The 15531-nt window shown below is 37.6% G+C and overlaps 1 protein-coding gene across 6 annotated transcripts in view; it reads left to right on the forward strand.

Annotated features, from left to right (window-relative positions):
* VEZT (vezatin, adherens junctions transmembrane protein) overlaps positions 1 to 15303 on the forward strand; it is a 60994-nt gene extending 45691 nt beyond the window's left edge. For 4 of the 6 annotated variants that reach the window (XM_068937932.1, XM_068937940.1, XM_009674596.2 and 1 more), the window contains 6 exons: positions 2247 to 2394; positions 5137 to 5468; positions 6326 to 6519; positions 8909 to 9009; positions 10203 to 10410; positions 14399 to 15303. In XM_068937932.1, coding sequence (XP_068794033.1) covers positions 2247 to 2394; positions 5137 to 5468; positions 6326 to 6519; positions 8909 to 9009; positions 10203 to 10410; positions 14399 to 14979 — 1564 coding nt within the window. In that variant the 3' untranslated portion in view covers positions 14980 to 15303. Of the gene's footprint in view, positions 1 to 2246; positions 2395 to 5136; positions 5469 to 6325; positions 6520 to 8908; positions 9010 to 10202; positions 10411 to 13582 lie in introns of all 6 variants that reach the window. The other 2 variants (XM_068937961.1, XM_068937954.1) reach the window with 2 other exon arrangements.
* The last annotated feature ends 228 nt before the right edge of the window (positions 15304 to 15531 follow it).

Raw genomic sequence — 15531 nt, forward strand, 5'->3', positions numbered from 1 at the left:
TAGACGGAGATAAGTACTTCTACATGGGCTTAATGCGAAAGAAGAGATGAGAGCATTGAGTTTATAAAATCAAAATATAAAGGAAAGGATTGCAGTTTAAATTAAGGTCTTATTTTCATGAATGCTTTGCAAATATTTTTATTTACTTCTGCAAAGCAAAGATATGCTTATGACACTAGTTCCTGTTTTAGAGAAAATGTACTGTTGTGTTATTGGATGATTATTCAAACCATACAGAAATCTTGAACTGGTCCTCCTTCTCATTCCGCAGCATGAGGTTAGCCTAAAATTAGTACTATTTTAAAATAAATGCTGTCAAGTCTATGAATTATTTTTATCTGTCTTCTGGTATCTGAGTCATATTGTGCTTGCTTCCTGCTTTTTAAGCGTTTCACCACAGTTCCAAGGGCTAGAAACATGCATTTTTAAAAAACAATGCATTCTCACGAGTGTCATGATTCTAGCATCTGAAGAAAATTGCTAATTATTGAAAGAATTGACAGTTCTAAATTGTGAAAGAGAGCAGGCATAGCACAGTTTTTCTTTTCATATTCAGAATTAAGTGTGCTGAATCGTTGATAGATAAAAGTTTACTGCTGTTCCTGCCAAGATTATTATGGTGGCTTTACAGCTATGTCATCAGTAAAATTGGAGGTCCAGGGAAGTGTGAAATCTTCGAGTAGTACATGATGGAGAGAGAAGGAAAGGTTAAAGGAAACCATGTCTTCAAAATACCTAGTGCCTTTGTTGAATTCCCAGTTGATAACCTGCTTATCTTGCAGCAGCAGAGGTTTGGAAATGTTTTGTTCTACCATATAGTTTGTGATGTTCTTCATAGTCTTGGTGGTTCCTTGTAAATTAGTACAAGTCAGCTTTTTAGGCTGGTCACTCCCTTCAGGATGTGGAATTGTGTATTTAAAATGTTTCAAAATAAGTCACAAATGACTTGCAAATGCAAAACATTGCTGCATAACAATAGTTTTATTCAGTTGGAATCTCTTCCTATATGCTCAGTTTCATTGTTTTTCAACGGTTCAAACACTTGACTGGTGATGTGCACTGAAGCCAGATGCACTCATTTTATGTTATACCTTTCATCTTCTGAACAAGACACTTGCTGTGTTGCGTTTGGGCATGGTGGGGGGAACACAGTAATTGCTCTTCAGACAGAGTAACTTGCTTATTCTGAGGTCACTGTAAAGCACACAAAAACGGAACTAATGATAATTAATGCTAATAGAAAGTTTACTATTGCTTTGAGTAGTCTTTGAAACCGTCAGTCTCTAAGACCTTCATGTTTGCAAGTGTTTTTCTCATGTACTTACATTTTTGTGTGTGAATTATGGGATTATTCCCATATTCCTTCTGGGATGGTTCAGAAGAACGTCATTCAGTGTGTGAACCAGAATTTGCAGGATCACGGCCTAAATTGCGCTGTTAACTGAGCTACTTTGCAAATTAGCTAATGGAGGACAGCGCATCACAGCCACACTTCTCTTGGTTTTCTTGACTAATTTCTTGACTACTCAACAACGTGTCAATGCTACCACAGAGACAAGTAGGAAAGGGATAAGAACATTAGCACAGTTACCTTCAGAAAATATGTTACAGATAATTGAGTTTTGGCTGTATGAAACCTCATTGTATGTGTTGGTGTGTCTTTGAGAAATTTGCTTTTAGATTAACAGTATGGCAATTAGGGAGCATCTGCTGTTCATGTTAATACCTGAAATGTCAAAGAACAGTTATTTTAAACATCTCTAGGCAGTTGTCACTAAACAGAACTCACAGAGAGGTCCCATAATCCTGATTTTGGACTATTATATAGGCTACCTTTTGAAACTTAAAATTGCAGAAGTGTTATTCTCCTCTTTACTTTGTTAAATATCCGATTGCTGTTTTTAAGACTGACATGAGCTGCTTCTTGGGAATTTACTATTTAAAGATAAGATAATTTCCTCACTTGAAAGAAATGCAAGGTTTTTTCATTAATCTATTTTATTATATTTCTTTTTAGATGGTTGTATTTAGACATAGATGTTTTCTTAATGTCTTATCTTTCAGTGAGCCTTTAAAACCTGTGCCATGAATAAGGATTGCAAAATGTTCAGTTAAACTGGATTTGAGTGAATTGTATGTGCTTTCATATAAATTGCTAGAAACAAGAAACCCTGCTAGGTATTTTTGCCCTTTCTGTGTGCTTGTTGCAAACGTTGCTTTGTTAACCACCTTAACTCTGACTAAACCTACCCTCTAAACTCCGAGAGCGACAATGTGACCAACTACATCTGTGTAGTCCCTTTTAAGGAGCTGGGGTTGGGGCTGAGTGAAGAGCAGATGTCTGAAGAGGAGGCACACAATCTCACAGATGGCTTCAGCTTGCCTGCGCTCAAGGTAATCTCTCCTAGAAGGACAAATGCATCCATGCAGACTCATCACAAAAATCTATTCAGTTGTCATAAGGCTCTGCTGCTTCAACTATTTGGTGTTTTCTTTTTTTCTTAGGTTTTGTTGTTGTCGAGTTTGTTTATTTGCTTCCTACACACTGGTCTGTAGTAACAGACTGAAGGGGAATTATAAGTAGTCTCATATCATATGTTTTACACTCTCTGGCATTTAGGTGATTTCTTTTTGCATGTTGTTGAAGAGAAGTTGTTCGATACAACATTAGGGTCTTTTTCTGTAAATGACTTAAGTTCAAATCAATATTTTACAATCAACTTGATCAGTGTCCTCCTTGAACATGATTTTGTTCTCTGATTATTGTTCAACAATCTGTTGTTCTCTGATTTCACTTGATCCCAGCAGAATCAACTAATCTCTTTTTACTCATTTAATTCCTAGACCTTGACCTACTTTGTTCTGGCAGTAAATGTTACCAGTAGTAGTGGCAGCTGAGCTTCGAGGCTTTAGTCTAATTGGCTGTAAGCTAGGAGCTTTACCAGATGTAACCTTTTGGGATTTTTTTTCTTGCCATTAATAAGTTCTGATTACAACCATGCAAGCCCAGTTATTTACCCACTTCTCTTTAAAGATAAGAGGCCAGTCAGTTGCCCAGCTTGTAAGCTAAGTCTTTGTTTACCTACAATTTGCACTGATTTAACTGAATTTAGTTTTCAAGCTATTTTAAACTGATTGGAAAGCTTTCTGGATGCAGTTAAACTCAAACTAGCAAATCTCAGTTTACCTTAACTGGTAACAGTGAAGTAGGCTGGGTGTGGTGTAGTTGAGTCAAGCTAAATTAACATAAGCCAGTCCCTAAGCAGATCCATACTTAGATAACAAAAATGGATGTACTTAGATAACCTTGTTTAGTGTTTATGTTGTGAGCTCTGACTTTATGCATAGTCCTCTTCAGTTTTTTGTGTTTTTTTTTCTTTGAGAGAACTTGCTATTGTATTGAAACGCAGGCAGAATACAGATATGTATCCAGATTGGGTTAGTATTTTAATTTTCGTTCAAGCCCATGTCTAAGCTGTATGACAGATGTGTTACAGATGTGTACCTTGTCCTCAAATTAGACTGGTTTAGAGGGTAAATATTTTTCATTTTAAAATAAATATTAATCCAAGCTGAGGAGGACCGTTTGGATGTTTTGGATGAAGTCTAAACGCCAATAAAAACCATCAAAAGTTCTTATTGACAAGAAAAAGCTGTTTGCAACTCTGAATACATTTGGAATTTCCTTTTCTCTCATCCTCGTGCCTTTTTTTAGGTAGGTTTTGGATTATTATTTTCAATTCCTGAAATTCACTACTTTTGTGTCCTACCTTTTTTGTGTCACCGCTTCTGTCTTATGTCTGGTGGGAAGGGATTGGCCTCCTTTTATGTTCACTATAAGCTGAGTTCTGACTTTTTATTCAGAGCAGCACTCCTTCTTCAGGGATACTTAGGTGACTGGTGCTGCCTACTTGTTTGCTTCCCTCCCTTCCCCCCCACTTGGCTTATTTTTTTTTTTAGCATCTAGCTAAATCAGTCTTGAATGTTTGTCTCTACATTGTTTATATCATTCAGTGTTCTTTCTTCTCATAACCAGAGATCATATTTTTCACACTGAGATTTCTTTTTCTTTTAGATTGGTCTATCAGTTCATATTCAGGTATTTTTGGTATATCCCTGGGTATATCTGACCATATCTATCTGAAAGCGTTTACTTTTTGTGTTACTATTGTGAGTGTTTTGCTCTTGACAGTTCACAGACCAGGAAAACCGTTATCCGTCCATAGTAGTACGAGTGCAAAGATGTAAATACCTAGTTACAAACCCTGTAAACCAAAATCTCAGAACAAGTAAATTGTTAGTACTCTTTTGTAGTTCAGGAAAAGAAAAGACATGGTAATTACCTTGTCTTCCTCAGTCTTTAATGCCTAAGAACAGATTTCAGACCTCTTATTTTCTTAAATCTGATCCCTATAAATAGGGACTGCTGTTGCAGAGGAAAGTATCATTGCCTTCACTTTTTATTTTAGAGATATAAGATGATACTGGTCTGTCAAGGTCTATCCAGCCAGGTCTTATGTGACATCAGAACAAATCTTGTCTAAGCTAAGAAAACAGATCTTATTTTCATATTTCAACTGAAGTGGAAGCTCGTGAGAAATCACAGTGGTGGCTTTCCTTGTTCCCAGACTGACTGACCTCATTTGTACCATACGTAACATTGTGAGGTGATTCATTTCTTTTAAGCCCTTCCCTCCTTCATGGCATTGGTGAAATTTCTTACTTTGGCTGAAAAAAGAGTAAGTTAGCAGCTCAGTTTTTTTCAGATATAAAATGTTTTTACTGAAATACGCATTTTAAGATTGGCTGTGGTGCAGTGCGGTAGTTAGTAAGTAGATCATGGAAATGATAGCTTGAAATTAGAAAGCAAAAAATGTCTTTGCTACCACTGGCATTTTGGCAGCCCTTTATGAGCTCTAGGATATTTGGAGATAATAGTAAATAATGAGACTGCCTGATAAGAATATGAAATGTTAGGCCTCTGAGAACCTTTCAAAAATATTCAGCAGATTTCCTCAGTTTTTCAAATTTCCTGTGGTTGATAGGAGAATGTTTTTGCTTTATAAATCTGTACGTGTATTTTGGAGGCTGGCTGTATTACCAGGTGCACACAGCTAACCTTACTATGTTTTGTAGGTTCTGTTTCAGCTCTGGGTAGGGCAGAGCTCAGAATTCTTCAGGAGACTGGTACTGCTGCTATCTCCAGCCAATGCATCTCCTAAGCCCTTGATCTCCCCAGAACGTTTGCCTCATCATATTTTTTCTGATGTGACTCAAGGCCTACCTCATACACACGCTGCCTGCTTAGAGGAGCTTAAGCGAAGCTATGAGTTTTATCGGTACTTTGAAACTCAGCATCAGTCAGGTTTTGAACGGACAACCAGAACAAAACAGAAGTCAAGAGAGCTGAACAGTCTGCACACAGCAGTTCGCAGCTTGCAGCTTCATCTCAAGGCACTGCTGAACGAGTAAGTTTACACTTGAATTAAGAGAACATGCCTGGAGGAAGAAGGCTTCAGACAAGTTCTTCAGGTTGTCAGTTTATATCCCAAATTAAAAACAAAAAAGACCAAGATGTATAGTCGTTGCAAGTACTTCATGCCTGTTCTGTTTCATAGTTGTTCAAATTGTTCTGTTTCATAGTTGTTCAAATTGTTCTGTTTCATAATTTCATAATTTCAGTGAAGATGTCCTTTTCCAAAGTATTAGCTCTACTTTAAAATCTGTTATTTGGCATTAGAAGTCTCTCAACAGTTCTTAAAAGATTCTGTTCCACCACTCGTGTTCTGGTACTCTGCCCATTGCTGTGTCTGAACTTTCAGCTATGACAGCTAGGCATATCTTCTGATAGTCTGAAGATTGAAGTGCCTTGGTCCAATGTGGTTATTTTTTGAATATCTGTCAGAAATTCCAAACTAAGCTGTGCATAAAAATCTTTCCTCTCTTTAGTCAATTCCTTGAAGTCTGAAAATGTACTTATCTTTCATTGATTTTTTTCAACATACCAAGCACTTTATAAAAAAAAGTTTAGCTCAAGACTTCCTAGCAAATATTTTTAAAGATTTGTCACTGCCTTGGTGAAATAGTTGAAACTGCCTTATTCCTTTAATCTTAAATGTAAAGATTGCTGTAAGAATGTGGGTGAGTGGTATATCTCCGTGTGGAGAAAAGGATCTTATTTTTAAAATTTTGGGACAGCTTTGAGGTTTTGGCTGAATCAGATCATGAGAGCCTGGAGAAAATAACAGGATGTTAATGAAAGGAAACTTGAATAAATTGTGAAGTTAAATATTTATTTTATTTTGCTTGTCTCTTCATTACTTAGGGTAATAATTCTTGAGGATGAACTTGAAAAACTTGTTAGCACTAAGGAGACGCATGAGTTAACAACAGAAGCCCATCAGGTTCTGGAACAAAAACTAAAGTTTATTCAGCCTCATATCCAGGCAAGCAACAGCTGCTGGGAAGAAGCTATTTCTCAGGTTGAAAAAATGAATCGAAGAAACCCAGATAAAAAAGGTAAATATGAAAGGTTAATTTATCAACTAATGGAATATTCTTTAGAGATGGAATGGTCAGACAGACCAAAGACTGTTCAGCATATGCATCTGAATTTCAGCTGGAGAAACTCTGGCAACCATACTCTTTGAAAAAATGATATGCACGTGTCAAATTCTTTTTATCATGATGACCTGGAAGCTTTTGTTTCCCTAAAAAATGTAAGTGAATTAACATAATTTGTTAGACACTTGGATTCAAATTGTTACGTTATCAGGTATAAACCAATAGAGGCTTTTTCAGTCATACTGAGCAGCACATCCCAAAATTTTGGCTTGTGTCCCTCTACCAGGCAGCCTGTACTGTCCATGCTGTTCTCCTTCTGAATCACAACTACCTGAAGTTACTGAAGTGAGCTTAGGCTCTCATGGAGCTGAACACATGGAGTTGAACCAATAATTTCTAACCTTTCTCCTTTCTAGCTTTTACACTGTCCTAGGAAGGTGCAACCCTGAATCTGATTAATGCTGTTAATAGGAACTGTGAAATAGGAAGATTGTGATTTGGGATATCAGCAAGTTACCTACCTATAGAAATCCAAATTCTTAATGTGTTAGGCTGTTAATGATATATGGCAGGGGCAGTATCCAGCAGATGGATTAATATTGCTGTGGGCAGAGATATCCAGGCTGACCTTGTTCATGCTTACCTCAGACCTGGGAGCACTGGGGAATCTAATGCAAGCATTGAGCTGGTTTTACAGCTCATTTTGAGCCTGGTTATACATGTCCAAGCACTGTATAACCAAGTTTATGCATTCGTTGTCTAGTCTAGTTTAGTCTAGTCTTACTAATTCCCTGTCAGTGCTGCATAAAAGTACCTATCAGAATATTGGACGTAGTTTGATAACACCTGGCTATACTATCCTGTTATGTTTTATTGATGCCATCTACAACCAGCATGTGAAAGTTTGGCTCCATGAGAAGAAGGAGTCAGCTCACCAGCTGCAACAGTCAAGGTCCCGTGTTGCTCCATGGAGTGGGGTAAACAGAGAGCTCACTGCTCTCTGCAGAACATAAAGTTCAACCATGAGTTGAAGGTTGCCAACCATTAAAGACTTGTGATGAACTGTGGGTTATTCTAGTTGTGGCATCCTAGGTAACTGCCTGTCACTTATTTTTAAAGCAGTTTTACATATCTTTAAGTGTTTTCTGTGTAAACAGATGGATCTCCTTCAGCAAGTATTGCACACTTCTGCCCTAAATCATTCTGTGTCTAAGTAGGTTTCCTATAGCTACATTTAATTAATTGTCAAACTCTGTCTCATCAAAGCCTTTAAATTTGATTGATTGAACAGCACTTCTCTCATACCCTCCCATCAGCCTTTCATGACACATACCTTATAGTACATGGTTACTCTGATGAATATCCTTTGGCTTTTCCTGTGTTTATAGGGCCTGGTGCATTCTTAGAACCAGTACTGTTAGTCACTCGTCCTGTCAGATACATAACAGATCCTGAGAGGAAGTGATATTTTATCACCTTCAGGGGAATTCCTCTCTACTTAAATGCAGTGTATATTCATAGATTTGTGGATATACATTGATCTTTATTCACTTCAAACATATGTTGATTCTAGACTTTCAGCCAGCTTCTCTTTATTCTTTCACGTTTTTTCTTCGCTGATAAAACTGATTTACCACTTGAGGCTTCACCAATTTAAGCATGTAGTAATCTCGTACAGAAGAATACTTTACAGAAGAATATTTTTTAATATTTTTAACTACTTTTTATGGCTAGTTACAGCATTGTTTTAACGTTCCTCAAACTGTTTAAATTCCATCCTCTTTTTCCTTTAAAATTGTCTCCTTTGCAGAAGCATGCATCTCTCGTAGATGTTTATAAAGGCAAGGCAATAGTACTCCACGGCAAGCTCCTGGATATTGCTGTGATTTGATCCACCAGAGAGGAACTAAAGCAGCAGCAGTTTTAGTTAAGCACTGTGAATTCATCCTCTAGAAGCATATCCTTAACAATATTATAATCCCAAATAAATGACAAATAAAGTAGCCTGTACATATTAGAACAGCTGTTTTACTCTTCTGTTTTGGGTAGGCAAGCTTTTGATTGGTAACTTTCATTTTATTCTTCCAAATTTATCTTTATACATTCAGGTTATAGCTAAGTTATTTAAGTGCTAAGTTAAATAATAGCTAAGTTATTTAAATGCTCTCTAACACAGTTTTTAAGGGTTTTCTAACCAGCCTTCTCATAGTTTTTTCATATGTGCTAATCCTGCCTGATGAAAATGCCTGGACCCTGCCTGAATGTGTCAAAGATACCACTCAATCTTTCTTTCTTCTCTCTCTCTCTTTTTTTTTTTAATCTCTTTCTCTCTTTCCTCCTGAAGGCAAACTTGAAGCTTCCTGTGACAACATACAGCGTTCTACAGTACCTTTAATACAGCCTGCCCTACACATTGAAGACAAAGATCCAATCCCTGAAGAGCAGGTAAAAAGAAACAGGAACACTTTAATAAATGGAGCTTTATTTCTGTTTCCATTCCTTTTCAGTTGCGTGTGCAGTGACCTTCTTTGTCTTGCCAAAGCAGATAAAGCAGGTAGCCAATGCCATTTCATATGTGGACTTACAGAAAATTTGATGTATTTTCTCTCTGCTGCTCTACAGGGAGATGCTCCCCAGCTTGGAGCAAAGAGCACTAGCATTTGCTTATTCACATATAACATTGGAAATAATTGACAAAAGGAGAGACAGAAACACAAGTGAAAGTAATACAGGAAAAAAATTTGAATCGCTAAAAGGTGATATATAAAGTTGAGTGTTACTGGCATTTTATTAGACCAACTTATGCAGATCCAAAAGGGACACATTTATGGACAAACCAGCCTGTCTTCAGTTTGTGTAATCTCTGCATTTTTAAATACTTAAAACAGGCTTTAACACTAAATGCTTTTGTGTTGTTTCCCCGCTCTAAGGGGACTCCTGCCAATTGTTGTGCTGTCTTGAAGAGAAGCTGGCCTCCACCCCAAAACCAAACAGCAGATACGTCCTGAAAATAGACTGGCCACCCTTGTTGTCCTCTATCCCTCCCTCACTTTCTCCCACTGTTACACCTCTGCCTCCTCTCCCTCCACATTCTCTCTCCCATTAGATTTTTTTTCCGTATCAAAGTATTAAGATGAATAACTTTACCAGCTGTCTGTCATGACATAAAGCAGGCTCAGGATTTTCACATTTGTAAGCCAGTGTAGTAAAATTTGGAGGAGGAGTCTGCTATTTTCAACATCCTCTTGATAAGGATTGACATGAGTTAAATAAGCAATTCTTACTGAGTCAGGCATCCTGCTAATGGTGTAAATTAAAAAAATGAAAACCACATTGGTATTGCTTATTTCCACCAGTAATTATGGAGCAATGGACTCCCATTTTCAAGGTATATCACTTTATCATACTCGTGTATTTGTATGAAAGTAAATCTTGGGCGCCTGCAATTATGTTAACTTAGAGTGAGTAGACTTGCTCCAAAATTACACAAGGGTAACTTAGAGCAGTGTCAGATCAAACAAGGCCTCATCCTCTTATGGCTTGTGTGAAGATCGCTTGATTACACATCAGCTTGTAGGACAAGGTCTATGCTGAAGGCCAACATTGAAAATTGTTTTTATTCTTTCTTTCTTTTTTAGGAATTGGAAGCATATGTTGATGATTCAGATATGGACAATGAATGTAAAAAGGAAGATTTTTACTGCTTTTCCCAGGAAGAGAGAGAGAGACAAAAACGGGAGAGAGAGGAATCCAAGCGGGTGTTACAAGAATTGAAATCTGTACTGGGATTTAAAGCTTCAGAAGCGGAAAGACAGAAATGGAAACAGCTGCTATTCAGTGACCATGGTAAGCACTGCTTTGGAAAATTATTTTTTTTCTAAGAAAGGGTAGGTGTCTGTTTACCATCAACTTCTGACTATGTTGTTAGAATACTAATAGCACTCAGTTATAGTAGTGCCTTTGATAGAGCTGTGTGGCCCTTGTTTACTCTTCCATCTGTTTGTATTACTTTTTAACAATCATTTGACTGTATATTGAAAAGAACTCTAAGAAATGGGAATTTGGCTCCAAACAAAATAGTGAGCTAAAATATTAAGTATACAAAATATTAAACACAGAATTCAGAGAACTGTCAGGCAATAAACCATACTAACTGAGCTAACTTTCTTTGCTTTCCAGTAAATATGAATTTTAATGAGGGTGCATTACTAAATTGCTTTTCAGAATTTAAAGTGACCATCAGAATTTATCCCAGACTAACAAAAATTTGTAGATTAAAGTGAACAGCTAGACTTTGAAATATTAAATGCCCATAAAGGACATAAAAGAGGCTCTTGTTTCCATGAAAGAGTGAGTAAGCAGAATTTTTTTTTTTTTCCAAAAAACTGTCAAGAAGAATTCTTTGGAACCAGCTCATACTCACTCTGATGAGGACTGCTAGGGAGCCCCATCCGCTTACACTTGGAGGCAGGAATATGCAAATTTCTCTTGCATCAACAAGACAGTCGATCTCAGTTCCAGCGACAGCACTGGATACAGCTTGATTGTTTTTCCTTCTTGAGCTGTTTGATTTGTTATCTTTACAATTGGGAATAGTTTGGTTTTTCATTTTCCGCCTTTTTCCCTTCCCTTTCCCATTTCCACCACTACCTTTTAAAGAAGGGTTAGGAAGAGCCCTCTAAAAATTTTTCTTGTCCTGTGTTAAGAAAAACAACGCTCATATGGCAGCATATCCAAGGATTCCGCCCCTGCCACAGTGTTCGCCAGGAAAGACAACCATGGATTGCATCCGTCAACAATTTAGTGGGAACACGCAGTAGCGAACTATACACAGTTATGAGACTGTTTCTTCTGATATCAGAACCACAAACTATCTGTGCTTCACAACTTTCTTCTTTATGTCCATTTAGCTACAACTATGGTAGAATAAATCTCTTGGCAATTTATATTGACTTCTCTTCTAGTTGAGTTAAAAAAGCAAAGACAGCAGATTGCATCAGATCCTGCTCGAGAGCAGGATTTACGTATTATCCTTCCGGAGTTCAATGGGACACCACACAACTGTTCACATAAATCTCTTCAAGTCTCTCTCTCCTCTCAGTTGAAAGGAGAAGGAAGGAATCCTACCTCCAGTCCAGGTCTTGACATCTTAGGTGTACTGACTGTTGCAAGAAAGAGATGTTGTCAGGAGAGCTTGCATAGAATATTTCCTATCTAAGTTAGGAGCAAGTACCTCTCCAAATCAGTGTATCCTCAGGCCATTTCTTGAATTAATGGACTGGCTTAACTGAACAGCTCTAACCCTGGAAAGAGTCAGCTGACTCCTATAATCTTCAGTAACATATAATGCTAACCTGGGACCCTTCATGACTGGCATTGGTTCCTTTCCTTTTCCTATTTGGATACAATGTTCCTTTAGGAGTAGATATTTTCTGGTGGGGAGGGAGGAAAGTGTGATTTCATTCAGCTGCTTAGGACTAAACATAGATTCCTTCTGTCCTTTACAAAAGTGGAAAATATGAAGAGAGTTTGTGAAAGCAATCCGTATTGACCTTACATAACCAGATAGACTATTAATTTAGCATTACTGAGCTCTCTGAAACTCCCTTCAACCATGTGGAGAAGTTTCTCTGCCTTTTTCACATTTAGCTTGGCAATTAATTCAGTGAGATGTGTCTGAACTCTTACAGCAGTACTTGCAAAGAACGTGTAAGTTATTTCCAGATAATCTGTGCTTCATTATGGTCCCAGAAAATTCTACATCATTCTCCAATCCAGAGCAGCCTGAAAAAAGTTTTTCTTTTCTCTTCTATTCTAAATCAGCTTTGACCTCTTCAGTCTTGCTTTTACAGGATGACTGTATTCCAGAAATCATATGTTCTCCTAGCTTGTGGTTACAGTGAAAAAAGGACCTGGAAGATTCTTAGGCTACAGTCTGTAAGTGAGTCAGTGCATCTAGCGAGGCATTCTGCTTTGTTAGGGTTTTTGGTTGGTCAACTGAGGTGCTGCAGAGGGTTTCTACATAAGAGGTCAGCTCCAAAAAGCTGCTATGTCTAAACAACGCAGCATTTTTTTTTTATGATGTCATCTGGAATTCCAGAAAAATCCCACAGTTTAGCAGAGTATCAAACGGAAGTAAATTTGCCCAGACCCAGCAACATGGTAATACCACTTACAGTCTGGGTAGTAGTTAGTTGACTGGGCCGTAGGTGTGCTTACTTGTGGTCCTTTGGCATCTTGTTCAGCCAGTAAAATGAAAGCGCTCTTGGAAGAGGCCTGAGAAATTAGTTAGTAGCCTGGTTTTCATTCATCAAACTTTATAAAGCCATTTTCTTCTGGTGCAAAATCCGTTCTAGCCTCTCTCCAAAAAAAAAAAAAAAAAAAAAAAAGTCATTCTGTCATTAGATGTATTGTTCCCGGCTGTTTCCCCTCTCCCTTCTTGTCTATACAATAGTTCTTCTACAACTGTTTCTCAGTTCTTCCAGTACTGGGAAAGGTACGCGCTGAGAAATGATGAATTCTACCTTGTTTATTAACTAATCATCTCAGCAAGTTGGCCAGTTACCAATTTGAAGTATCTCTCTATTTACCTTTCCAGAATTTTTGGTTTTGGAAGTATTCTCTGGAGGAAGCAGGCAACAAAGCTGGCTCCTAAATGATAAGATTAGCCTGCATATTCCTGCCTCTTCAAGCAAATGGGCAGAAATAAGCAGCAGGGTTTTTTTTTTCAAGATGGGAAAAGAGCTGCTACATTAACGATTGTGATGAGTCTGGTGCAGTGCTCCTTCAGTATACGATGTTTTCAAACAAACAATACGATACAAATTCTAAGCCACAGTTTTCAGTGTGCCAATGAAAGTAATTAGCAATGTGACAACCATAATGATGTGCCTGCCTTCAGCTAGCTAAAATAACTATTACTGAAATAGGATGCAATGGAAAAATCCTAATACCGTAAACTTTGTTTCCCGTGAAAAGTTTGTGTATTTCCCAGAGTTATTTTCATCTCTGCTTACAGGGGTAAAGTCAGAATGGAATTAGAAAGGGAAATCCACTTGGGAATCTGCTGTTGCCGCTCTCATTTATGTTCGTGCTGCTACTCTAATGGAGCTACTGCAGTTTAGGGAATCTGTTACTTGGAAATGGACCCTATATCGTTTTGTTAAAAAGAAAGACGTCTGTTCTTCAAGAAGTGATTGTACCGTGTTATACTAACCCTTAACACTGGGAGGAGAGACTTCTTGGCAAGCATCCCGTTGCTGGCAATGGGACTCGCTGCTGCTACTAACTTCAAGAGAGGCTAAATTAAACCACACTTTATTTGCGAGGACACCTTACCAGACTGTATGAATACATGTTGTGCTTACATGTTGTGATGTATGAGTTCAGATATTGCATATAAGGACTTTCTCATGTACCAGCTATCTTTATTGGAATAAGTAAACTGCTGTTTACAAGGAAAGCAGTTCAAATCTGTATTCAGTGTAGCAATTTTACTTGTTTTTTACTTTAACATTGAATGCATCATCTGTGCTTGATGCTATTTTGAACATCATGAATATCTTGTCCTCTTTTTACATCACAAATTTTAAGGAATAGTTCAGGCATGTAGCTATCATGCTTCATCTTCAGCTTCCTAGTTAGAAAACGCTAATTTATTTTAGGTTTTCTTTGACTGTGTTTTTGTTATTGTTGTTTTGTTTGTTTGATTTTTTTTAAATCCATTTTGACCCTTACATCTTTTACAATCCTCCATCTTTTAAGGCACAAATAGATTATTTATATATAGCAGCTTACTTTTTGTTATCATTTCATTTTTTTCCCCCTTTTAAAGCTGCAGTGAAACCCTTGTCACCTGTAGAACCACTGAAGCTACTAAATAATTTGGAATCACCTATGAATTCAGACACAGAAAATCAGGACTGCAGCCAAAGTTGTGATAAATCTGAAGAAAGAGACTCTAATCTAAAAGTGAATGTTGCTGATAAAAGCAGGACAGTATATTTGTATGAAGATCCTGAGATGGAGAAAAACAAAGACGGTACTACTGATGAAAGTATTTCTACAGGGGCTGACAAAAGAACGTATTATCAGTGTGAAGGGGAAGGAGAAGAACTCACGCGGAGTGATGTGGATGGAGTGGAGGTTTCACAGCCTCCCTTTCAGGATGCATTGCATTCAAAAATCAAGCATAGGCTGGCCCAACTCCATATATCAACAGATTTTAACTTCACATCTGGTCTGGCTGCTCAAGTTGCTGCCAGGTCTCTTACTTTTACTACAATGCAAGAACAGACTTTTGAAGATGATGAGGATGAGGAGGAAGAAGAGAAGATTCAGGAGAATGAAAACCTTATGGAAGAGTGTGAGAATGAAGACAGAGGCTCTGAAAATGAAGAAAAAGTACAGGTCTGACCTGAACTTTGTTAGGCCAACAGCAGATGATTTGATAGAAATACCTAAGGTGGGGGTTTGAAGATGAAAATACTGAATGGAAAAATGGAGACCTAAATGTAATACATCTTGTTCCCTAAGTATGCTACGCTAAATAGGACTTCTAAGTATATTGAGAATTTGCAGGTAAGAGGAATTTAGGCTGCATCCAAAAAATAATTGGCTGTTGCCCCTTGAAGACCTTAGTGGTGGATTTTGGAATTTACCTTAATGTTTTCTGCTTTATTTATTTATATTATAATGTGTTTTTTTCTAAAAATAAGGAAAAATAATGTATTGAATTTCAACAGACTCCGTTTTTTGCTTTTTGACTCTGTGGTCATGGTATCAATGTTAGTTCCAACAAAAAAGCCAGGAGGCTTCTTTTGGAAGAACCTGAACTGATCCCTGTGATCTTCCTCCACCCCTTTTGTTTCACTTCTTGTGTCTGCAGTGCACTGGTTAAATCACCGTAGGCATTTTGTGATTCTGTAGCCAGTGATGCTCCCAACTAAAATGTAGAATTTTAAATAA

Source organism: Struthio camelus, chromosome 1 (assembly GCF_040807025.1).
Source record: "Struthio camelus isolate bStrCam1 chromosome 1, bStrCam1.hap1, whole genome shotgun sequence".
Lineage (NCBI taxonomy): Eukaryota > Metazoa > Chordata > Aves > Struthioniformes > Struthionidae > Struthio > Struthio camelus.